The sequence below is a fragment of the Lutjanus erythropterus genome, chromosome 4, assembly GCF_056507025.1.
Source record: "Lutjanus erythropterus isolate fLutEry1 chromosome 4, fLutEry1.hap2, whole genome shotgun sequence".
NCBI lineage: Eukaryota > Metazoa > Chordata > Actinopteri > Lutjaniformes > Lutjanidae > Lutjanus > Lutjanus erythropterus.
In genome coordinates this window covers 37,779,960-37,807,563 of record NC_139320.1, presented here as the reverse complement: position 1 = coordinate 37,807,563, position 27,604 = coordinate 37,779,960, and the positions used below count along the sequence as shown (strand labels likewise).

General features: G+C 39.9%; 1 protein-coding gene across 2 annotated transcripts in view; it reads right to left on the bottom strand.

Annotated features, from left to right (window-relative positions):
* Positions 1–26,581, bottom strand: part of igsf9ba (immunoglobulin superfamily, member 9Ba) — a 96,508-nt gene extending 69,927 nt beyond the window's left edge. For both annotated transcript variants that reach the window (XM_084717896.1, XM_084717897.1), the window contains exons 1-2: positions 26,122–26,581; positions 706–903 (exon numbers count right to left, since the gene is read on the bottom strand). In XM_084717896.1, coding sequence (XP_084574022.1) covers positions 706–903; positions 26,122–26,185 — 262 coding nt within the window. In that variant the 5' untranslated portion in view covers positions 26,186–26,581. The remainder of the gene's footprint in view (positions 1–705; positions 904–26,121) is intronic.
* Positions 26,582–27,604: the final 1,023 nt, after the last annotated feature.

Genomic DNA, 27,604 nt, shown 5'->3' with positions numbered 1-27,604 from the left:
AATGTACTCATAGTACATTTTTGCTCATAGGCAGGCACATTTATGTACTCCCTGGCATGTATACAGTATCCAGAAAAACATTGCTCCCCCCGAACACTGAACTACTTGCTTTAAATCTGTAAAGCTGAATGTTGCAGTGTGTGTGATTGTGCCTGTAAGTCACCATCTTTCACATACGGTAAAATGCAGCTGACAACTGCAGACACGCAGATAAATGTAGGCTTGGTGTATTTGGCCGAAATGTGTTTTAGTCCAGCTGTGATTGTGATATTATGGGGAGATTATCTATGTTCTACACATGTGCCCTCCCAAGGTCCTAATTTCAGGGTCCCACGTCCTTTATATAAGACACAGGATTAGAGTTAGGGTCAGAGTTAGCATAGCACATAGGACCCTGGGAACATAGGAATGCCCCAGTCTTGATGCCTTTCTATCTTTTATGGTCACTGGTTATCATGACTCACTCTGAAACTCTCTTGTCAACTTTGTATCTGCTGCGGTGTCAACAGCACAAAGTCCCATGGATTTACTGTGCCTGGCAAACAAAAAGATCTTGATCCTGATTCATCCCAAGATGCATCCAAACGCTCATTAATTCTTTAATTCAATCTGAAACTCAGTCTGATACAGATAAAACAGACGTTTCGCTATGTCTCTGTATTCTTTCAGAGCCGGATTACTTTGCTGTATCTACAGACGTCTTACCAGTGTACTCTGGATCCACATGAGGAGGGTAGAAGCGGAAGTTGATGAAGAAGGGGATAGGCACTCCAAACTTGAACCACTCCACCACATAAGGAGGCTGCTGGCCGTCCAGGGGAGGGGACACGTCACACCCCAGGATCACGCTCTCTCCGGCGCGAGCCGTCACAAACCGGGGCTCCTCTCTCACTCCGTGGGCACCTGAGAGGAAAATGAAACAGTATTTTACTACAAACAAAGATTTTTAGGGCCATATTATTATAGACGGTCTAAAGCACATGGTCTATAGTACATGGCCAAGTGTATTTGAGGAGTGTTCAACTTGATGTGTTTTAGGTGTGTCATCTGCGAGTGCTGGATTTGGCTAGTCGGAGAGGCGAATGTGGAGGCTGAAATTATCCACTTGCAGATATTAGAGGGACTGCAGCTGAAACTTGTGTTGTGAAGTCTCCTACATAGGTGCATCTCACTGTCTCAATAATGCATCCTTCATATAGCAGGAAAATACAGCATCATTGACTTTAGACCAGGTTTTTAATGGTCAATGGTGCCAAGATAAAAATGCGCCAACAATACGCCTGACCTCACCTCATTTTAAAACCAACGTGCTCATGAGCGCACTGATGGTGCAAGTACTTTTGATACTGCGTCAGTTGGGGAATAGCGACGACAGCTGCACTGTGTGCCGCTTTGCGCCGTGCGTAAGATAGAGCCCTTAATGGCTTTCTCAATGGGGGCCTGAGTCTGACATGCAAGAGAACAAGGTGCAGGCATATTCTACTGTACAGAATTCCTGCTGACAAAGCAGAAAAAGTCATCCAAGACTAATTTAAAAAACAGTAGTAATTAAAGTTGACTGACTAAACTACTGCACAGTGAATTAAAATGACATTTTGTTTAAGATGACCATGGTTCACATTGAGATGGCTGTGCAGATTCAGAGCGGTCACCATGCACATGGGTAAACCCTCTCCCTTTCATCGGCTCCCCTCATCCCTCCACAGAGCAGCCTATCGTCATCTGTCACCTGCATCTGTTGGTGAGTGTTTTGTGGTTGTGCCATACTGTACTATAAATGAGCTGCCAAGGGGTTCCATTGATCATCGCTGGCTGCTGCTCAGATAAGCTTTACTATGAGCACCACCAGGCCTGGCGTTTAGCCACAAATGTCCAGGCACGCTGCCGAGCGTTGACCTATCAGATGACTGAAAGGTCGGCATACCTGCCTCAGCAGAACGCTCACTCTGGGAATGGATTTTCTCCAGCTGCCACCCCCGCTTTCATTGAACCGGCTGCATCTCCACCGTCAGAGCAAGCATGACTACCCGCCCTCACCCAGGGGGAAAATCGCCTCAGGGATCAAGAGACATGCTGACGTATCACTCCGGAGAAACACCAGCTGAATAACTTAACGCTTCCATTAGCAGTATCATTTGCATTAGCGGGGCTAATTTTTACAAGAAGAACAAATACGTCGGGACTTGGTGGTATTACAGGCTTATCTATAATGATGTTCCTCTGCTACATGTTCGACCATAATCACTGCTGTAAGAAATGGAAATATTTTATGGCCTGCAAGCACACTGCATAAGAGCTGCAACAATGAATCGATGAGTTGTCAACTCTTCCTGTAAATTTATCGCCAACTATTTCACAATCAGTTAATTGTTTAGAGGAAATTCTCTGATTTCAGCTTCTCAAATGTGAACATTTTCTGGTGTCTCTACTCCTCTATGATAGTAAACTGAGTATATTTTTGATTGATGACAAAACAAGACATTTGAGGATGCCATCTTTATGGACCAAACAACTGATCAATCACAATTAATCGAAAAAATGACGAATAATCCCTAGCCGCAGGCCTACACAGCACAGTGGAATTAAAACCCAAATATTTTCACCCAGTTTTTGTGTCTCCAAACCCCTCCCCTCAAGGCCATATGCATCACTCAGTGATTGTGTTTACCAGTTTAATCTGCATCATCCTGTGACAGAGTTAATCCACTTTATTCGTTTCAGCCAGCACAGATTCTGGACTGAAACAGAGCAGATTTAATCAAATTACACTTTTTAAAGTGGCGATGTGGTCTGCCAGTTACGGCCCTCAGCAGTCCTGGAATCTGCTTCTGCTAATGTGCCTCTTTGTCAAGTAGGGAAACACAGCTATGCTATGCTACACCCTGAGCTCATGAAATACATGTGCATGACTCAGTGAACCGCACATGACCAGCACGTGGATAAAAGAGCTGCACAGGCCTAAATAGCGACCTTAAAGAGGGTTAATACCCAACAAACACACCGTAAAAGATCTCATAGTGGAGCTGATTGACAACTACAAGCCACAGAGACTGTACTGTACTTCAAAAAAAGAACAAAAATACCTATTCTAATTTGTAATAAAGCAGTATTTTCATTAAAATGAAACTAAGGGGGAGTCTGTGTTTGATTGAGCATGGTGGAGTGTGTCAGAATGCTTAAAGACTGCTGAGTCTGAACGAGAGCACTTCTGCAGGCGACGCTCCTCTGCCCTGCAACCTGTGCAAACCATGACCTTTTAATGCGCTGCTGAGGAAACCTGTCCTATCCAGTTATAAGCACAACAAAATCAGAAATCTGCTAAACTAATCCTTTTAGGCTTGCAAAAAGCCTGAAATTCACACCTGAGCACACTCCATTGCAGCCTCATTTATAACACCTTTAAAAAAGATTATAATAACCCCTTTCAACACCCCATGCAGGGCTGCTGCCGAGACACACACTCTGAATATTCTTGTTAAATGCTCTTTAAAAAAATCCACTCAATTTAACTCAATTAGGTTCAGTGGTTGATATCAATTGTATGTCTGTCTGTAAAATGGAAGCTACAGCAGCCAGTTAGCTTAGCTTAGCATGAGGACTTGAAACAGGGGGACAAAGTTACAAAATCCACGTACCAGCACCTCTAAAGCTCACTAATTAGCACACTATAATTTGTTTGTTTAGTCGTGTGTTAATTAGTGAGCTTTAGAGGTGTTGGTAGACGGATTTTGTTATCTTTGAACAGGGCCAGGCCAGCAGTTTCCCCCTGTTTTCAGTCTTAATGCTACAAGCTAAGCTAACTGGCCGTGGCTTTATATTTAGATGACAGACATAAGAGAGGTATCATTCTTCTCATCACAGGCCAAGGGTGCCGCAAGATTTAATTTCCTTTTTTACTGGACATTTTTCTTCCATTTCACCCCATCAAAAACAAGATAACATTTATGTTAAATACATTTTTATTGGAGCTAAATCCAATAAATCAATCAGGTCAAATTGGTGTTTGTGTATATGTCTGCCTTGCAGTGCAGAAATGCTGTGTATCCTAGTCACAGCTCTTAAGAAAAATCAAATATAGAGGATCAAGATCAAGATTGTTTTTTGCTTTATGTGTTTATATTTTTTAAAAAATTACAATCTGCTGACCGTCCCTGCATTGACCACCATAGAACCTTATTTTGTAAAAAATATGCATCATTGGTGAGAGACAAATAATTATTTGTTCCTGTTTGAATTGTGCCACGAATTACACATATGATGTTTGTCAATTTAAAATATAATTTTATGAGTTAAGAAAGTTGCAGTTTGTCATGTAGTGAATATAGTAAAAAACCAATTAGAAACTACTCAGAGAAATGTATCTCTTGTCCAGCAAAATGTATGTCACAAATATGCCCATCACCTTAGCACATTTCAAAAAGTATTACAAGAGGTGAAAATCACTACAACTCTGCTTTCAATACTAATTTTCTGCTGTATGGATTCTCTGGTATCATCTGCACTTCCTCTGTGTCTCGACGGCAAGTGGACACACACCACTGCAGCCCCGCCTCCTGTAACTCGCTCATAATGTTCTCCTCTTGTCCTCCTCTCCCGTGGTAGTTATATTTTTCAAGCTATTCAGTATATTGAAATTAGAAATTCCAGTTCTGTGGTAACACTACATTGTAATTACGTATTTTCACAGTCTTATATGACAAACTGCGACTTATCTTTTGACAAAACATCATATGTGTAATTAATGACACAGTTCAAACATGAACAAACAATTACTTGTTCCTCACTATTAACTACCATACATGTTTTTTCAAATTAAGGTCCCATGGTGATTCCCTGGAAGTGGAGGCACTTCATCTCTCTTTATTGTTATTGCAAATTTCTCATTCAGCTGCATGGCACAAACCCACTGAGCCAGAGGACGAGTGGAAGGAAAACGCCCTGTAGATCCAGAATATTTTCACATCTACCGCTGCGAAGAAAACCAGAGTTGGTGATTGTCGTAACAGTGACAGCGTGCAAGTGTGAAAGTGTTTCTCTCTGTCGAGTTTGAATGACATGTGGTTGTATTTTTCTTCTTAATGAGGAAAACAGGTGTGAAAATAATAACTTTGATTCCCTCATACATTGACAATGGCTGGTTGATTGGCCAGCGGTAGCTTGATGGAAGATTTTCACATATCAATCCATCATATTTGTTTAAATTGCCAAATATCCGCCTAAAAATCTAGTATCAGTCAGGCTTTTACTTTGACGTTTGTAAACCTATCAAAACACAGGAATTACACAAATTACATTTAAATAGCTGTAACCCTGTCAACTCTTACTCTTACCCTGCAGCTATGATGGTTGTCATAGTAACACAAAACAGCATTACCAGCATGATCTGGATGTTTTCAAGGTGCACAGCATTCAGCAGTAGTGACTGTCAGCGCAAACAATGAAAAGGTTTGTCACTGTAAATAGAGCTCAGATATCTCCTGATACATCTCAGCTCTCAACGCAGCCTGAGACAAACCAGGTCTGAGACCGACTGATTTTCAGGAAACACACGCGTGTACCTGACCAGCGGTGTTGGATAACAAATTACGGTTGACGCTGGGTGTCTTTTGTCTTTACTTATGGGTCTGCCACTTGTGCTCTATGGCTTTGAGAAGAAAACAGAGCAGCAGGCTGCCATCCATAATGAAACACACTGGACACATTGTTTGGTTTGAGTAAGTAGAGTCACTTGACATGAAGCACAGGCTCAAAGCGTGTGGCACGACTGTGCATGCTGCTAAAATCCATTGTTTTCTCTGCAGACAGTTCAGGTTGCAGTTCAGTTCAGAGGCTCGGGTTTCTGGACGGCATTATTTTTGGATCCTGGTGGCATCGGGCGCAGGACTTGGACAGAGAAAAGACTTTAAAGACTCGAGATAATATATTGGAGGGCTAATAATTCTCCGATTCCTTTATGGGATCCTCATGAGGGGACAATCAGCTCAGGCTTGGTCACCGCTTCCGCCTTTTTCATTTCCTTAATGGAGACATGGTGACCCAGAAGGGTTTATGGGGGCTTATTCAGGGGGAAATATTTATGCTCTCAACAAGACATAAATGTTATACAAGGCTCCATGCTCAAGATCTCAAGAATAAACAGTACTGTGGATATAAAGGGATCAATACAGTTAAGAGATGATGGCAATTCATGATTGCTTTGGCACTGTAAATGTCATCTGAACTCAAGTGAAGTTGCAGAGCAAAGGCTGAAAGCCGCCAAATACACAGAGGTAGAAATCTGTTGAGTAAGATCTGCATAAATCAGACAGCTAATAAATCCAGGAGGCCAGCATGTTTTATGTATCTATCCTCTCGGCATATAGTGGATTTACTGCTGTGATCATGAATTCGTGAAGGGTAACAATTCAGTCACCTGTCAGATAAATCATCTATACGGCAGCCACTTCATGTACAAAAGCACAATACAGGAGGGATAATTCCTCGTTGTCTGGGAAAGGTTAAACACACAGTGCCATCAGATTTTATTGACAAATCTGCTGATTATTTTCTTGATTCATCGTTTGGTCTATAAAATGTCAGAAAATGGAGAAGAGTGACATCCTCAAGATATCCTATTATAATAGACTGTGTTTCTCCAACCTGTTTGGCTTTTGACTTCGTAAAGGCATAGCTCAGATTATTTGAACTGGAGTTGATGCTCTTATTCTCTTGACGGTCAGCTTGCCCCCAGTTTTGAGAAGCAGTAGAAATTGGTGGAGGAAGATAAGTAATGAACTGCTTTGGACAGGGTCAGCAACAAAACACATTCTAGACATTCAGTTTAAGTATTTAGAATTAGAATATTTTCACTTTGCCGTCAGTGAAATCTTGTTCTCTGCAAACAAACTAAATGAATGAATGATTCTTTTATTTACTGCGTCATGCATATAACTATGTTCAAGTCCGCAGGGGACTACAGGACACCATAAATTCACACAAGCCAGGACCAAAGTGCTGCGTATACATTTCCATACTCAGAGAATGTCCAAAAATAGAGAAGCAACTTAAGCATCTTTCGTGATCAAAATTCATAAATCACTGACAGAAACATACATACATACAGAATAACTGCTGCAGAAACACTAATTAAAAGATCCATCTTGCCTTCAAAGTGAGCAAACTTAAACACATCAAAATTAAACAGCCATTCCATTTTTTGATCATCTGTGCACCAGAACATTTCAAGGGTTGTCATGCAATTTCAGGGATAATTAACTCTAAAATAAACATAATTTGGATAAAATAAATAAAATGAGCCTAACTTACCAATTTGCCCAAATCACACAGCTCACAACACACATACACTTTTTCCTCCTGAATATTTTTTTAACCAACCAACATGAATGGCCATCAATCTCTGTGCAACTAAACGTCTTTGGCTTCTAGATTAACAAAACTTCAATAAAAAGCAACATTATCACACAAATTATTTCAGTAGATATACAACATCTTCCTTAAAAACTGAGTAGATAAAGAGAGTTGTGGTAGTTACTCAATATAAATACCTTCCTATTTATTCTTCTGATTATACAGTCAGATCATTTCAAATTTATGAGCACCCATAACGTTGTGTAGCTATATTCTGTGTGATCTATATTTTTAGGTTCTTTTAAGCCACACATCCATACTGCATATTTCAGTATTTTCGTAGAACAGCCAAGATCATTACATACTTTTGGTTTATTGCTGATTCTTCCATCCTTAAAGGTCATAAATTTATCAAGAGCAAAAATCAAGTCAAGCAGCAACTTGAGTGAAAAATGAAGCCAATGCAGAAATGCCAAAAACAGTTCCAGCAGTTCCGCAAGTGACCACTTGGGGCTTCCTCCAAAGCAAGCCAGTTACCAAAGACCTCCATATTAAAAAATCCAACTTTACAGCAGAAATAAGTATGTTTACAGCCAGGCACAAAAACAGTTCTGGTCAACTGTACATGGCGTGAAGTTTATATAAATTACTCATTTCACATATTTTAAGGCTTAAAGTTATGTATAATTAAGGTCGTCCCTGCTTTGAGTGACAGATGGGTACCATCACAGGAGGCTAGCTTCATTCGCCCATATCAGCCCCACCCACGCTTCGCATTACCCGGTAGTTACGTGGAGTGAAGCACTGCCAAGATGGTGACATCCAGAGCCAACACACCGAGCTTCACAATGGTTCTTCAGAAAGGTGTGGGTGACATCATGTAAACTACATCCGTTATTTACAGTCTATGAACCAAGTATTTATATGCACCAACATATTCTAAAGCCACTGAGCCAAAGCTCATGCTTTGCTTATGTCTTACTATGGCAGCAACATTAATTGCAACTGAAATAAAATCGTAATATGGCCGAGTGAAATATCCAAATCACAGAACCAGAACCAATTTTTTGAAAAAGGAAACGTGTTAGAAAACAGCCGTATAATGTGGTACTGTAGTGCTGCATAGATGATCTGATCTAAAAATCTTTTGGTACAGACCTCAATAAACAGCACATCGTTGTGATTTTAAGTTTTTTTTTCACTTATTGTATTGCAATCACAATTTCAGTCAAAATAATCACAATATGACTTTGTTTTAACCAAATTGTGCAGCCATATTTCTTACCATACCTTTCTTTCTGAAGTGCATTAATAATGTTTACTTACAACACTACAGACTAATCACATTTTACATATTGTGTAGGTCAGATTCAGACTAAAATTATATCATCTGCATATAATAAAACATCCAATTTAATATTATCCAAGCAAATGTTTAAATTAGCTTCCTTAATCTGTAGACAAAACTCATTCACAAATATTGTGAAAGGGGTGAGTAAACATTAAAATCTACCATCCAGCCCTGCTTCCATAAGTTTAAAGGCAAGTAAATCTCTACTAATCCAATCAAAAGCCTTTTGAGAGTCAACAAAACATGCATAAGTGGATTTTGTCTATTCTAGTTCTAATAATAGTAGATATTACTGACACAGGCTTTTGTCTTTCTAAATCCAGTCTGCTCATCAACAAGATACAGAACCATCTGTAAATACTGCATGAGCCAGTTCAGGGTATAAATAAGATTTAACTTGACACCAACGACAAAAAAAGCAGCAAATACTCACAATAGAAGCTGGAACTATATTGAATATATATAATTTTTATTTACAGAACACTTTTCCAAGATGTGTTTTATGAAATAAACAGAAAAATATTAGCAAAGCACAAATTTGAACAAAACTATCAAGAACTGAGTAAATCAGCCAAAGGAAAATGTTTACTGATGCACACAATGTGATGTAACAAAACCCATAAACCAATAAGAGACATCTGTCTGAGGTCAATAAACAGCTGTGCCAACCAGCACATGATTCATCGCAGCAGAACAGCGGGGGCATGCAGGGTTAAATCCGCAGGAGATTTCAACTCAGAGCGTTTTTTTCAAGTGGCAGTGTCTGAAAATGGTACTTGCACGAAAAGCACACTATACACACTGTACTTTCAGTAATTTCTACAGTAAATAGACTCTCAAGGCAATTTTGGGGCAATAATCAGGCAGAGCAGAGCCGGCGAGATGTTTTGACAGTAACGACGTCCAATAACAAGCTGAACAATATTGTGGCAAAACATGAAAACTGAGGGAGTTCAATGAGAGACGATTTTAGAGGAGCAGTGCTCGGATTTTGTGGTGTAGGGTGACACCAGCACAATATTTCATCCAGTAAAAACTAAAATCTAATATTTACCTCCTGCTCGGATTTGATTCAGCGAATGAGCGCGGATAACCATCGCTCACTGCAGTTAGAGATTTTGTAAAGGATACATCAAAGCGTGTGCGCGTGCCTCGCAGAGACGAGGATATGAGCGCCGCTTTATGCTGGACAGAGCTCCCCAATGTGGAGGCTGTAATGGAATATAGACTGGACGGAGGCTGGAGAGAGGAGCTCAAGGACGTGCAGCCACTGGGCTGGATGGGCCACTGACAGGGCGGTAATTGAATGCCAGCCTGCATGTGCTGAAGGTCACATCAGTGAATGGCCTGAGTGTGTGTGAGCGTGTGTGTGGTGGTGGGGATACGCCTGTGTGTATCTGTACATATCTGCTAATCTGAGTCTGTACAATTCAAATATACACAACATAAAACTCAAATGTACTGTGTTCTGTAGTGTGAAACATTCTCAAATGGTTGTAAATTGTTGTTAATAACAATAAGTATAAGTTATCCTAGCCATTCAAATTAATATAAAAACTTAAATATCACACCATCTAGTATGGCATCATTATATAGACTCTAGCGTCCATTTACAAAAAAAGAAAGAAAACAGAAGAAATGAAGGTAAACTGGTTCAATTCTGGGACTCTGGGATTAACTAGTTCATTTTACTCTGTAAATTGAACTCTTGAGGTTAGGACTGGTGGAAACAACACCAGCCATCTAAGAAACACAATGGTTATGTAGTACTGTATGCCTGTATGAATGTGTGTGTAGTCAGAATTGAAATAGAAAAAGACAGGAGAGAGGGAAGATTAAGTAAATAAACCAAAAATAGATTTAAAAAACTGGCATTTCTGGGCTCCATCCACAGCACTGTGGGGGGATTAGGACTCAGGAGTGGGCTGCACCAACTGGTCTTTACTAAGCCTGATCCTAACTGCTAAGTCGCTCTTAGTTAAGACAAGTCTTTTGAATGTACTTAACATCGGTTGCACCAACCAGACTTAAGCCTAGGCTTAATTATACTTGGTCTTATTAATATGCGTTCATGTGGATGCCCACAAGACTATGGCTGTTGCCTAGAAGCGTGTGTTGCTAGGATACATTGTTAAGATGCTGATTTATAGGTGATCATTTCTAATTTGCAGCTTTGTTATGAAGAATCTGAGATAAAGAAATGGCTATTTTATCTGGCATTAGAGCTGTACAGCCAGTTTAAGAAAATGCTGATGAAGTAGTCAACCTGAAGACAAATACTCGAGGACATCAAGAGCTGTTCAGATAAAATCGATGGACAGATGTTCGTAAGCACATTTTTTCAACTGTTTTTAACATTTAACTAACAACAGCAATATCCCTAAACTCTCTTGAAAATTATGCAAGTTTGAGAGTTGTTGAAACTTAATGAACTTTGTGAAATGCTTTCTATGACAAAGTCTTAATTACGTGGGCCTTCTTGTAAATTCTGCAAATTTAATTCTCATGTCTGATGTTGTCTGACTGAATATGATTCATTTCCCAACTGTATTGCTTTCATTTTCCACACAGTACTACTGAATAACTCATCTCTTTGAGCGTTCGTGGCACAGGACAGGAGATATTTGCGACTAGATGCTGTATATCTGTATAAATCAGTCTAGATTTTCACTTTACATTTGCTCCCAAGGTTGCACAACATTTACACCCACTCTTAGCAAGAATAAAGCTTAAACCTGGGTGGTGCAATTATTGTAACTATTAGGCTGGACTTAAAAATGCCAAGTTAAGACCGACTTAGGTGTATAAGATAGCTGATCTGCTCTGGGCCAAACATAGACCCTTGTGAAAGTCTAGAATCCTAAAACAGAGATCATTCTGCAGGTTTACAGATGGTGAGTGGTGGTTCAAGCTTTGGCAGAAGTTCAAAAAGGCAGATCTTTTCTGTCATGTTCTACTTTTATTCTTCTACAGGTGAATTTTTGCTGATGCTTCTTCTTCTTGATCACTTCAGCTTTCCAACACTGTCAGGTCCCACCATTCACTGATCTGACCAACAATCTTTCTGCCTGAAAGTTCCCTTCTGGCTTCACTCCACCATCCTGTCCACTATCTCCACACATTAACGTGCATGTAAATGTCAATTTATCCATTTTATTTTCCATTACATTCTCAAGACCAAGTGGTATTTTCCGGTCCAGCCTGTAAGATGCTGATCCACAAGCCTGAATTCAGCAGACAAAGACCTCGGCGTTTCTTCTTTTACTTCTGTACAGGAGCAATCCAAGACAGATCTGGTCTCTTCTTTATTTAATCCTCTTCAATGGCAAAGTTCCCCCTCAGACAAGCAATGCGCAGTCACGAAAGCAGTGGATGTGCTGACACCTGCTTGAACACACTGCCAGGACAGAGAGGGTGGTGTGTGTGAAATGGGCTAGGCTTGCCAAAGACACAAAGGGTGAACCAACATTGCCGGGCAATGCACTGCCAGAGGTGCACATTATAGGACATCTTTGTCAGGAGCTGTAAGTCACAGAAATTCCTCAGTCCAGTCATGATTCAGTCACTTTTTAGATGAGTTATAAATGCTTTAAATTAATTACACAAAGAGGCATATTGCTGCTAACAGCTCTTATTAGTGCCTTCGTGTGGCTTGTCTAATTACAGCTGGTTATTATGAGACTGTGTTTATTCGGCATCAATAAATCATACGTAACAGTGTGAGAGAAATTCAAAGCAGCACAGAGCTCCTCTGTGAGCTGCTCAGACTTCCACAGAACAACATCGGCTCCACATATCTTCCAATCAACGTATCCTCTTCCATATAACTCCCATTCACTCACTTCCTCTGTCTACTGTATGACTCTCTCCGGTATAGAAACACTCAAGCTGCAGATCAGAGAGACATCAGCTCTGTGAGGATTCAACAGAAATAAGAACGTTTGGGGCAGATACATGCATGTATACACAACATATTCAGGAGAGAAGAGTTCCTTTTAGATGTATGAAATAAGTCAACAAATAATGTATTCAATAATTTAAAATTATCCTCAATTAATTTAATTAAGTTTTGTCTCTGAAAGGTTTAGAAAACTGTGAAAAATGTGAAGTTGTAAGGTAGGATAGTAATTAGGCCAAGGTAGGAAATAATAGTCTAAAATCATGTGAAAAGTTAGACTTCCTGTTTCAGCACCAGTCTGATGTGGTGACACTGAAGGACACTCAGTGCGGTCTGACGGCTGTTGGATGGGAGGTGTTTTCCGGGACAGAGTCCAGTCCTCCTCCAGACTCAGCAGTCTTTGTTCGAACAATTAAACCTCTATCAACCTGGAGGTCTTTATCCACCACCACTGAGTATGTGCTCCACTGACTACTTTCAAAGACACGACCGCGGTCGTCATGAAGAGTCCACTCTGATGTCTTTAATGAAGAACCTCGATATTATCTGATCAGTCCAGTTCAGATGAACTAATACGAGATTTCCAACTACCAAACCTGAATAATCAAAAGGATAAGTGATCAAAATCCACCACAATATTATTAAATATGTTGTACTATATTATGTTGTACAGTATATCCTTTACTATATTATTGTATTGCTATATTACTTTGCAATACTGTATTTATATTATATTTCTATCAACGCTATATTTAACACTATGTATCAGTAGTTAATCATATATATCATTCTAGTATATACTGATTATATATACTATACCTTGCTGTATTTGCTGCTTCTTTTCACATCATGTGTCACTCCTTTCTTGTCATTTTGACTTAAACTGCTCTTGTATAGTTTCTACTTCCATTTCTTTTCTTAATTTATTTTATATACTTCTAATTATTTATTTTTTGTACTTTGTCTATTCAATCCATTGATTTCTCTCCTGGGGACCAATACCAATGACATAATATGCCAGCTAACTTCATAAGTCTTCATAACGAAACAAACAAAAAAACCTATAATCATTGTAGGAGCCTAATCACTAATCACCATTCAAAATTTTTAATTAACGGAAAAAACAATAATGTGCATTGGCTCATTGATTTAGAAGGAAATGAAAGGAACATTTACTGGTAGTATTTACAGGTAAATGTACATACAGCTCATATTTATAGTAATGCAATAAGTTAACTGCACTGAAAGCATAACATCTCATTAACGCCTCATGCTTGATTCAAAATTCATGTCCATGTCAGTGGACTATTATTCTCTACCATTTATTTCTCTTGTGCCAAAGTAAACAATTAAACTTTACCGAGTGGTCCTGTAGATTTTTTTTATTTGGATTAGGATGGGGGAAACCTAATTATTAGCATAATATATTCTGTGGTCAAAGTTTGCTTAAGTTTAGGCAACTAACACTACTTGGTTTAAGTTTAGGGAAAGATCACGTTTATGTTTAAAAGAAAGAGCGTTAGATACAAATAAAATATAAAACAGATCACTAAATACAATATATACATAAAAATGGCTGGCGCACACAAACTACAGTCTCCAGTGTGGAACTCACACAGTTTGTATGCACAAACCATCCATCTAACCTCCTCCCTAACACTTTTTATGGCAGTATAACAACGTTACACTACTTCCACCTGTGCTACTGAGAGACAACACTCGTTATTTGCGCAGAGGTCCCACAAGAAGTTACAGTCGGAGCAACAAAGTCTTCTGGAAGTTCAAGAGAAATCAGAGTTTATTTTCCCTGTCTAAGCTGAAATACTCATGGCAGAGCAGCTATATAATATGAAGAAATAACAATCTCTAATTCATAATTTTATTTCCAATATTTTGTAGATTTCAAAATTGAAATACTTTTTTATTGTATTTCTATAAGAATGTCACATAAAATTGCAATTATGTCAAATAAGTTCAATCATAGCCTACTTGAAGTGTGACTGATAACATTTGAGTCTGTCATGGAGGAAATATTAGAGTCCCTGACATACCATGAATGCAAAACTTTAAATGAAAACTTCCCAGTCTGACTCATGACCTCAGTAAATTGCACTGAATCACATTACAGTGATCCCTTCCTCTCAGCTTAAATTATTGTAATTCTCTGTTTAATCATCAAGTTCATTTATCGGTCGACTGGCTGATCAATCGCAGGTCTACACATATTTCTTCTGTCCAGCTGCGTGATGAAACAGATAGACTTTACTGTACAGATCATATAACTGTACCTGTGGTAAGCGTAACACCAACACAATCTCGTATTTCACGTGTATTATTATAAGCAGCGCGGCGTGCTCTCAGAGAGATGATGATCTGGTGGCTGGGAGAGCAGCCCGTCCAACCAGAACCACATGATCTGAAAAACTGGCTTTCCCAGAATGCTGCAGGCTTTGTTTGCAAGGAGACTCCGCTGGGACTGGACCGGCTGAGGGAGGAGAGGGGAGGGAGGGTGAGGAGGGGGAGGGGGCATCACCAGAAAGAGCTGGCACATGCCCAGTACTGAGAGTCTGCCATCCACAGCTTGAGCACAGGCCCTCTCCTAAGCTCATTACTGAGCTTTACTCTTATGATTGTGAGCGAGGAAGTACAGCAGCGAGAAATATGAATAAGAGAGATGAAGTTGTTCTGTATGTCTGAACTGGTTGCACCGAATCATGTCAGAAGGGAGGCTGAAGCAAATATGTTAAATACACTTAAATACGCTTAAAAAATTAGACAGGTGAGAAGAGAAGTGACACAATGCTGCTAAACATGAAGATTAATATAGACAACTGAGTAAGATCAGTATATCGATGCTCTAAAGTTAAATTAAGGTTTGATTAAATGCAGTCAGTGATGGTTTCAATGAGCTGCATGAAGCCTTCGTGCTGCAGAGTAACGTCATCTACTGTCAACACAGTCCTGGTTCAGATCTCAACCTTGTGTTTTTATTTTTAGGGTATTTTGGGATGTTTTAAGTAGAAACTGACTAAATACAGCTACACAAGTACTGAGGTACTCCACTACATTTCAGTAGTTTTTTGCCCACTACATTTATGTGACAGATATTGACTTTTATGCATTTGAGACAGAGGACAGACAGACTCGGTGGGTGCTGAAATCCAGTAGGTCACTTATAAAAGAGCAAAAGAGTAAACTACAGAGAACAGCGGTTGGGTGAATGTACATGATTTGAAAAGCCTATGCACTTTTATAGTTTGTATATAGGCAAGTATTTGAAAAGTTAACTGGTTCAGTAGTTGTATGGTGAAACACAAACCCATATTTAACAGTTTGTAATCTGTTCGCTATCAGATTGGGATTTTCAGGACAATATAACCAACACGTGCATGGAAATCAAAAAAAAAAAAGGGGATTTAAAAAAACAAAATTGATACCTCTCTTAATATTATAGCATGGCATGGCATTTCTTTTAAAAAATAACAACCTGCACAAAGTGCTGGTGCAGAAAAAGCCGATGAGCGCTGTCTGTTTTTGTTGCAAACCAAGTCTCAGGTAATTGGTAATAAGTAAAGGATCTGAATACTTTCACTACTGGCAATAGAATTGCCTCAGACTCCAATCACGGGTGCTACCATCCACTACAATCTGATTTTAATCAATTCATTGTGTTGGTCAGCACAGAAAATATGTTGTGCATCATGCAAATGGTCATGCACTGCAAAGAGCAACATGCACTCAAGTTAATGGTCTAATGGGAAAGATTGGCTTATGCAGTGCATGCAAGTTGAAAGTGTAAAGTTGTGTTATTTTTACACAGATTGAAAAGACCAGGTTGATTTGCCTGATCTCTTTGTGCACTTGATGCACTGCTAAACTATTAGAAAGTGCAGACCAGAGTTTCAGTGCAAGTCCATCAAATTAAAACATGCCACACAATGTCTCGCCTTCATCAGGGGGTCCTGCCAGCATGGTGTACTGGAAAAGAGTTTTATGATGGCTCATAAAAATATTATTAAGTAAAAGAATAGATTAAAAAAATGCAGGGTTTTAATCAGTCAGTCAGGACACAGAGGAAGCTGGTGCAGTAAACAGCATTTATGACTACAATCTCTGAAAAAATACAAGAATACAAAGTTACAAGGCATCAAATTCATAACCACGTCAAGCCAGACCGTGTTTTTTTTCCTGTATTCATTTGCAGCATTGACTGACTCTGAATAGAGCTGACACAACCTCTGCAACCCTGTGGCACTGTATCATTTAGTGCCCATCAGACCAGGCTGTAAACACTGCAGCACTGGCGGGGCCTGAAAGAGCTCTTAGGGGTCAAGAGGGTTTGATTCTTACAGATGCTGAGGGCCAAACACTTGACATAAATTGACAAATGTGATTTATTTTACATCAATCATATTTACAAAAGAGAGAGCAATTTTATCGCATTATGAAGTCTGTATTATGATTTTTAACATTCAGAAAAGCCGTCATAACATAAAACATCACTGGCTTGCCTTGAGGCATTTGTTTTAAGAAAGACAATGTCCCTTACCCATATCATTAAGACTTCTGAAAACACTGCAGCTGTTAGAAAAATTAAAACGCTGCTGTCAAAACATTTCCCCCACCAGCTCATGGAAATCAGCCTCACACAATGTCCCAGACAGCTCCAGCATCCAGACAAAAACTGACGACAGCTACGTCTCTCAGAACCACAATCTGTAGCCGGACTCCAGACGCAGTAGGAGGGCTTTCAGACACTGCCTCACCACGACTGGGAGGCCTCAGATGTGTGACTGGCAGTTCTGACACCTTCACAAAATACTGTCTGCTAGATTACTGTATATCTGTGTCTTTGAAGAAGCATGCCTTCAGAAGAGATCCGGTAACAAGAACAAGGGTGCCAAGCCACGGTTCATGAGGGAGCTCCAGATCCATGTGACACATCAAGAAGGCGGCTCACAAGAAGGGAATTACAGATGAAGACCATCTGGCCAAAAGCCAGTCCAACAAATGCTTAAGATACACCAAGTCCCAGCACAAGGACCTGTGAGTGAGAGTCCGTCTGCCATCAGTGACTCAAACCGAAAATAGTCCTTCAAATATACCACTCCCCGACACTTGCCAATGACATTTAATTACTTCTGTATTGCCATCAGCGTCCCTCTCGCATCACCTTGATTGGTTGCCAAGTCAAAGTTGACTTTGTTGAACTAACCTCGAGTCTTCCCGTCCATATGTTGCCTCCCCAATGGGCACTTGGCACAAGACAACTTCTTTGACCGTCCATTTACTGTGACTGATGGGCCCTACCTGAGCTATTCTCTGTAAATCACTGGCTGATGATGTGGTCAACTGGTTGTAAAAAGAGTCCTAAAGTACTCAGGAGGTAAACATTACCCATATATTTAACTTATCTAACTTTTCTGAAGTGCTTTTGCAATTTTTCTTTACACTCTTATGCCTCTTTTACAGTCCTGAGTGGACATGTACATGGACAGCTGCAGACCCCAAGGACAGCTATAAATTCTGTTTACACTGTTTTTTGGATTCTACCTGGAGAACGGGATCCACATATGTGGTAGATCATTATCTATAGCGGCCGAATGGAAGTCCAAGGATGAGTCGACGTGGTCACAACAAATAGGCAGCTATGTGGATGTCAGCACAGAGCCTATGCATACACCCTCTGTTTACTAAATTTATACCGATGGACCCTTGCTGTGTAAAACATAGTACCAGCTTTAGAAAAAAGGGTTTGAAAAGGGTTCCTCTTGAAAGGCTGAGGTTCTAATCAGAACCATTTGATTCTGAATAACCCCTTTTTGAAGACAGGGGTCCTCAAAAGGGTTCTTTGTAAGACTAAGGGGTTCATCAAGAATCTTTTTCGTACAAAGAAACCTCTGTGGAAGAAAGCCTTCTTCAAAGATTGTTGACATCCTTGAAGAACTCTTTTGTGAAGGTTTTCAATCAGGGGTTCTTTGTACCACAATATGAAAGGGTTCTCTGTAGAACCAGCAGAGTAGGTTGTAGATAAAATCCTGTGTGGGTTCTTGTTAGTGCACATGAAGGGGGGTGACACCTTTCACAGATGGTTCTTGCTATGACTCTTTATACTTTATATTTCTTTTTTAAGTTGGCAGCTGCATCTGGGATCTAGGTAGACTTCGTAAGAGAACCTCCAGCATGGGTTCTAGATAAAACCCTTGGAGTATAAAAGTGTTCTCAGGAGACCCCCCCCCCCCCCCCCCCCTCCCTTGTTAGGTTCTAGATAAAATCCTTGGAATATAAAAGGGTTCTCAGTGGAACCACCTGGGTGTATTCTTGTTAGCATCCTGAGAAGATGGAAAGATTCTGAACCGAACCCATAGAGAGGGTTCTTTTTCAAGCCAGAATGGTTCTTCTTTAGAACCTCTCATAGGGGGTTCAGGGTGACACCTGTCACAGATGGTTCTAGGTATAACTCTTTATACTTTATATTTCTTTACATGTATATGAACTTTTTAAGGTGTTGACTGCATCTGCTTTCTATGTAATTTTCAAAGTGTGTGATTGACATGATTATTTTTTCTAATTAATATGCACTTTAGAAAGTTGCAACTTGTTTTCCATTTTATAAAGTTTAATACATTATTTAATGAAACAGCTAATCCACAGGCTAATACAACAGCTCACTGCAAAACCCAACACTTCCAACACTCGCCAAGAATAAGAAGGCTGCCAAATTCATGAGATTGTTGACAAGGTGCAGGAGAACTTATCGGGTGCAGAGAACAAGGCTGTTTACCACACGTTCAGACTGAAAACAGCCTTGTATTTTAAAAAATGCCACGAGCTGTTTCAGAAACGAGATCCAGAAAGGCCGGTCTGAGTAATAGATCCATGATTTTGAAAGCTTATCAGGTGCCCAAACAGATCTTAGCAATCTATATTTACTATGAGGAGGGTTCTAACAAACCTTGAAACTTTTGAACATTACTGTCCCCATCTATCGACATCGGTTTTCAAACACCTTGCTGAGGCCTTAAACATGGTGTTGACACTGTGTGCAGAAATATCCATTTTTGGAGAATTACTGTAACTGGTCATCAAATAATTAGAAGGAAAACTAAAGGACAGTGCATTTTTATTGAGACAGAGAAATGGTGCTGGAGTGGAAGTCACCACTTGCTCCCAAAGAAGCTATATGGCTCAAAGACCACATGATATTCTTAAACCTGGACACATTTAAGTACAGCTTGAGAGGTTCATTTGGAAAATGATTAGGCTCTATGATTAATCACATAATATTAAAGACATAACAGCACAAATGAAGTGCTCATCATTGACGCATATACTATCAATGAATCAGGTGATTACATTTAACATCATTTTCAGGAAGTCGTTTTGCAAGTTCTTTTGTTTTATCATGTTTTACTTAACCGCTATGTGAAAAAGGAAGGGTTTAGTTTAGAATGTAAAAAATTAGTACTTGATCTTCACTGCAAAAAATATGCAAAAAACGTTTTATGTTACAAAGTAATCCTGCAAGAATGTTCACGTCTGTATTTGACTGTTATAATGCAGAATCTGGCCATGACATGGTGCACTGCATTATTGCAAAGGTAGTTTCAATTTTTTTTGTCCCAACTGTGCTAAAGCAGTGGATTAATTCAATGAATTCAGAGGCTCCCCTTTATCACACAGTGCTGTTGTCTCTCTGACCATGGCCCGACAACCCTCTGCACACTGCAGCAATTACAGTCAAATGTGGTGTTTCTTTGAGTTGCAAATCCACGTTTCCTAGAATACAACAGCAGCAAAACAACAAAAAGCCCCAAAGGTGTGTCTAGGCTTCAGCCACAGATGAATTTTACATGTACTTTATAGGCACATAACTGCAGCCAGAAGCATATTTTTTACTTTTCAGGTCTATTTTCTTCTGTTTTATAAGCATAACTACAGTGATTCTGTGTTGGGATCTGTCAAAACGCAGGTAACCTACATTGAATACTGTGCCTGAATGCATCCTCAGATGAAGCACTAAAGATGCTGCTGCTTTGCTAACGTGCTGCTCACACTACGCCTCCTGTGTAGACACGAAGAACACCAATTCTTAAGCCATTCATGTATCATAGATGTACGTGGTTATTGGAACATCAGGTCATTCGCCACGTAAACCTCCAAGCAGGTCTTACTTTTTAAATGACCCGCTGTTTAATCCCTGCTTCAATTTCCTATGTCAATCAGTTTGTCAAAAGGGGATACAGTCAACAAAGATGACAGTCTGTCTTAATAAATCTTGAAACCCTCGGCTTTTATGTCTAGATTCTGTCGAATGACTTCACCTTCTACTTTCAACACCATCCTCCCAGCCACAAATAATCCTAGCTAAACTTGACCCATTTAGGTTTTCAATTTCCCTTTAAGATGAAAACATTTCATGCATCTGGGACTCTGCTTGTCAGACAGACTCTCTATGAACACAGCTCAGTACAGGGATGCAAGTATGCAGCTATGATATTCACTAGCATCGTTTTTTTCCCCTTGTAATCATTGGATAGTTCTCATAGATAGCTTTAAATGCGCACGACAGCCTGCAGCACCAGTCTGTAGTACTTTTTTTGCCAGCTCAACACATACAAATCTATTTCATTTACAATGATATGAAACAGAGAAAAATGAAGCAAATCTTAACATTTGACAGACTGTTATCAGTTTGACATATTTATTTGCTAAATGACTTAAAGGACTAATCTGTAATATTCAGTGGCATCGAGCAGTGAGGTTTCATATTGCAATGATGACCTCACCCTCCCCTTCCAAATCTATAGGGGAGCCTACAGTGGCCTTGAAGCTCTCATAAAATGCAAAAGGCCAAAAAATGATTGGTTTGTCCATTCTGGGCTATGGCAGAAATAAATCCAATAAATTCCCGTAAATCTTACACATTGGTCTTCTAAATAATTATCAAAATTGTCATTATTTAATTTTATGTTACTCCTCTGATGGATTTCAATCTGTTCCATGTACAGTGATAAATATCCCTACAATCACATTTGAACTATCACCTGTTTATAGATGACACATTCTTTGTAGCCTCCACCTTTTTGTATGGGTAAAACTTGACCTGCATCACATCATATCACAATTCCTAGAAATGATATTTGCATATTACAAAATTGCTTTCATAATGTGGTGACACCTTCACGGACAATGTTCCTTTAAAACGATACATTTAGAAAAAACATGCTGGATTTGCAAGGAGGTGGTTGGGGTGGACAGTGGGCGTACAAACTACAGGACTTCTCAATCTGGGATTTATGTCCAGACTGCTGCAACAAAAGCGCTTTGGTGATTTTTAGGAAATATCTTGATTTCAGGTAGGTTTAGACAATAAAAGCACTTTGGTTAAGGTTAGGGAAAAATCATTTCTGTTAAATAGTAATAAATAAATCTTATGTCTCAAATCACTGCTGACTTTTGAACAATGCTGTAGTACGAGTGGAGAGTGTTTTGAAAGACTGCCTATTTTGGCAGAAACAAATTAAAGACGCTGTCAGTCAGTCAATGTTTGTTTTCAATGTTTTTGCAACTTTCAAGGTAAGTTAATTAAGAGCAATGCCTCATTATGTTAATAGAAAACATATTTAGGCTGTCATTACACTTCCAAAAGGTATTTGCTGCTGCAAATTAGCTGTAAATAAAAGTAATTTCAGACAGCGCTGCTCATATGTTGAAATGAGACTTCCAGTTAGCTCTGCAAATGCTGCCATTACCTCTTCTGGTTAATAATGTCTTGCTGGTCTTTTATCGCGCGTGTTCACAATTTTACTGTTTAAGCAGCAATTAGAGTGTATTGTGATGTTTTTCCAAATTTGCACAACTCTTGTCCTAACAATAACTTATGTCCAAGATATAGTAATATCTGATTTGGCCTTTTAAGTTAAAATTAAATAAATTCTGCTGCATTTATCCAAATATAGTCCTAATATTACCTTAATATGGAACTGTATGTTTACTGAATAAAACATAATATTGGCAAGAGAAATTATTATACATTAAGTCATTGGAAGTTTAAGTATTTTCAAGTGTAATTCTCTAAATGAGAAAATCCTGCCCATGTCTTGCTGTACACTCATTCATCATTGTAGCAGGTTATCTTTTGACCATCTGTTTTGATTTATCTTTGTGGTACCTTGAAGTCTGACCAGTATCTGTCAGGCTATGACAAAATAATTAAATGATGTTATCAGTGCTCTTACCTCCATGTCTGACAACAGAAATCCCATCAAGCTTTCTTATTTCTAATTGGCAGATTAGGGTCAGGTGTGGCCCACCATTTTGTTAGTATGATATCTAATCCAACAGGATGGGATCATACTGGAGAATGTAAATGCTAAAACATGCATATCACTGACCTCTGGCCTTCAACAGTAAAGTATGTGATGTTCAGCTTATTATCACAGAGAAGGTTTATAAAGATTTCATCTTATTTAATTACCACTACTTAGAGAAATACTTCAACATTTTGGGAAATACGCTTATTAATTTTCTTGGTGAAAGACAGGTGAAAGATCGACACCACTCTTGTGTCTGTATGGTAACTATGAATGAGGAGCCAGCAGCTGGTTAGCTTAGTTTAGCACAAAGACGGCTAACAGAGGGTACCAGCTAGCCTACAACTCTAAAGCGTGCTAATTAACACTTTATATTTTGTTTCTTTAATCTTTACATAAAACAAAATGAAATAAAATAATAATTTATTGGCTGGAATGAGTGACTTCCTGGAGTCTCTGCTGGTTGCCTGACAAAGAGAAGACACCAGGAAGTCCTCCCCGCCAAGAAATAGTCCAGCACATCACAGTCTGTTAAACCAAAAATTTTCGTTTTCACACTCCCCTTTTGTATAGTTTAAAAAATGTGCAAATTAGTGAGTTGTAGAGGAGCTGGTTTGCAGACAGAGCCAGGCTGTTTCCCCCTTTTCCAGTCTTTATGCCCAGCTAAGCTAACCTGCTTATTGTAGCTTCATATTGAACTGACAATTATGAGAGTGGTATCAAACTCCTCTTCTACCAATCAGCAAGAAAACAAATAACCTAATTTCCAAAATACCAAGCTACACCTTTAAAAATGCTAGGTCATTTTTTTTTTTTTTATCTTAACGTTTTAACACATTTTAACTTCTGTTCAAGCATACTTATTTTACTTCTTTTCTTTTCCAGTGCACTTTACTTACACGTCTTTCTTCAGTCTGTCAGTGCATTTTGCTGCAATTCTTGTATGTATCCATGGATCTACTAATTACAATATGTGATATATGTAGACTGTACGACGATCACACCTACTGAATCACTGTCTGCAACGCTTCTCAGTACACAATAAAATGTCATCAGCATGCGACGCCCTTGCATTAGCGTTATTTATATGTATAGAAAATGATCAAAAGAAGAAGAAGAGGAGGAGAATATGAACCCAGTTGTGGCTCAAGAAGAAACAACAACTCATGGACTCTGGACGTGCAAAAATTAGTACAGCAGTCCGAATAGTGAGTTGGAGCCACAGACTGTATATTAAACAGGTTGAAATCCTATTTAATATATGATCTATCATTAAAATGAGTTGTTTCCTCTCACACCCTCCTCCCCAGACTCAAGGAAACTCAGACAGGCTGCAGGAACAGGAGCGCAAGACAAGTGTAACATTGTTATTCGACCATAACATGTGACAACGAGTCCTACACTGTACGTATATCAGCTGTTTATAACTGTCAGTTGTTGGTCAATGTAAAGCTAAGCCTGATATCCTGAAAAAAAATGCCCGCTGCTCTGAAAAGACACACTCTAGAGTTCGAGTTCAATGACTGCCTCCCTTACTGTCTGCCAGACTCCATTAACATATTACTCAGTTTAACTGTTACAAACATTTACTCCTTCTAGAAAATTATTAATGATTTGTTACGACCCACAAACAGATTCAGTGAATTTTATGCATTAATTTGAACTCTAATTAATGTGAAACAGGCAAACAAAAACAGTGATTCTGGCCCAGAATAGAAATTTCAAGTATTTCAATTTAACATGTTTCCTTAATCTCTGACAATTATCATTTTATGATTTAGTACATATTACAGATCCCCCTGTTAAACTCATGTGATAGTTTAGGTTAATGTATCATATAAAATTATACTTCATTTCTCCAATATCCGATCCAGTGATTTTAGCGAGTACTGGACCAACACCAAAACTGAGTGTCAGATTAGCACATCCCTATTAAAATTACATAATTATTGTCAAAAAGCATTAAGCTCTGGTGACATATTGGTCTGTTGTCTTAATCATTAGCAAAAAGGGATGAAAACTGAGTCACAGTTGGTGTTAACATGCACCAGACTGGGTTCAGACACTGCATTCTGGGACACTGTCATAGAAGAAGTGGACCAGCTCTCATTTGTAATTACTCACAGACTACGTTGTGATTTGTGACTCTCTGGTGCAGCCTGTGAGCCTATTCAAAAGTAAATCACCGTCAGTGCAGTGCCGATACCAGACAACACCTTCGAGTCGATATTATTAAGCCACATCTATCTACGCCTTCATGAAATGGAGAATTTCTCTTTTAAACAATTGCACCCATGAGAGATTTTGTTCTGTCTTCAAATCAAAGACTGCATCATGATGAGAGGAAGTTTTCACATTGTGCTGTCATCACAGGAGGAGCCAGACCTGTGAGCAGACCAGTTCTGACTGGGTATATGCGGGGTCATTGGGATCAGTTACCAGGCGACAGCTTGGCACATGTCTCCCTCATCTGGACACGAGTGGAAAAGCAAGGTTAAGTAAGTACATGGGTCAATACAGAGCTGGTGCTGAGGAAAAATCAGAACAAAAGGGATATTGTGCAGTTTGTTGCTCCAGGAATGACTAGTTTACATGAAGCACTAGGCGAGCTTTGCAGCCTGTGTGTGCTCAGTGCATCACACACTCCATACAGCAGCACTGTGACCGTCTCCATGTGCAATGTGCAAATTCTGCACATGAACCTCATGCATGCAGCAATGAATGGGTTCTATCAATCCAAGAAGAGTGCATTTTATCTGACACTGCAATGCATTATTTAGTTACTTTTCCATCTTGAGGGCTGAGACGGTCACACCCCTCTCTGGAGAACTCAAATGGGACTGCTCAGCTATGATACAATGCACACATTTGACGTTATATTTCCCAATCTGCTCGGCGTTTTACCATACAGATAATCACAATACAGGCCTGAACCCACACACAGCCGGGGCCAATCATCCTGGACATGTCCCACACATTATGCATGTGTGATCCAGGCAATTTCAAGACATTTGTTGTCTCCCTGGTACCATATAACCAGGGCTGAACTTACATGTGACATATACATGAGATATGCAGCCGTTTAGCCCCACACTTCGTATGACCTAACATGCATAATAAAAAAAAACAGAATTAGATGAGAAAAAGCAGCAGCATGCAAGCGCACACAGCAGAAATCATCTGCTAAGATATATTGCACTTCAACTCACCTTGAGCGGCCGTTCCTCTGGTGCTGAATACACTTGCTATCAGAGTGGCCACATACCAAATCATAGTACTATTGCCGACCAGCTATTACCACGCAAAGTGCCCCGTTCAACCAATCTCTCATATTCGACCTTGCACCTCACGGTCTCTTGCAGCTAAAAAGCCCCTTCTTCATATCATATTTTCTCTCCCTTCATCCCTTCCCTCCCCCGTCCTTCCATCCGCATCCTCTCCCGAAGAGACAGAGCACCTGCACCGCCGCGTTTGTAGTAGACGGAGCCCGTTTTTACGAGCGCATAGTGAAACCAAGTGTGAGAATGCAGCCACAGGTCCGCCTCTGCTGTCATCGGATTGGCTACTGATTGAGGCTTTGGGGCGTGTATTGGTTCTCCGCACGGCCCCGCACCCGAATGACAGGAGAGCGGCCGTGCGCCTGATTCAAGGTGAGTTGGAGCGTGCCATAGTAGTGGAACCGCAGTATCATGCGCACTGACAGGGAGACAAGACGTGTCCACGGCTTTAACTACACCTCTCCTCAAACTGGCCCCATGTGCACGATCGACCGTTCATCCACATGCGCCGTTTTGTGCGCCAAATCGTATCAATACTGGCAGCGTGTGGCTCTTTATGCGGGTTTGGTGTGATGAAAAAAGGGGGGGGATGCTGGCGGTGGATGTGTGTGACTCATCTGTCGCTCACCCATAGCCCTCGGCTGTTGTCATGTCGCTGTCACCGACATAAAACGCTCTTTTCTGCGTGCTAACCGCGCCGTGTCTGGCTGTATGTGTGATGGGTGTGGCGACAGATACAATACACTCCAGCCTGTGTGTGTGTGTATGTGTGTGTGTTTTTTTCCTCGACGGCTCCATCATCACGCTGCATGCTGCCCACTGCGCACACATGGTTAGCACTGATAAGACTGCCTCTGTGTTTTCTACATGCATGACCACAGAGGAGTCATAACGCCTGCTGCATGTGCGCCTCTGGCTGCTCGACATCAGCTCGGATCTGCGCTCGCACCGACCGGCTCCTGCGAGATAAACATGTAGGTGATCGTTCATATACGAGAGGGAGACGAGGCTGCATTTTGCAAATCATCAGCAGCAGAATTTGTCACATTTTTGTCTCGGCGTTTGTGTCTGTCTGTCTCCCCCTCCCTCCTTTCCCTTTCTCCCTCCCTCCTGTTTTTTTGGGTGACTGTCATATTCCTGTCTGAAATCAAAGAAGATCTAAAAAGAGGGATAAAAATCAAAGATATTCTATTTTTTCTACAGACCTGCAGTAAAATAATGCTGAGTAATATTTACACAACACATTTGAACATTTTTATTACTATTTTGCAACCAGGTCAGGCTCAGTTTTGACTGGGATTCAATGGACATCCCTGAAAAGAGTCTTGAGGCTCCTTATTCTTACACTACACTTAACTATGTATAATCATTAACACTTTAACAACCTGCAGCTGAGGATGCACAATATTGAATT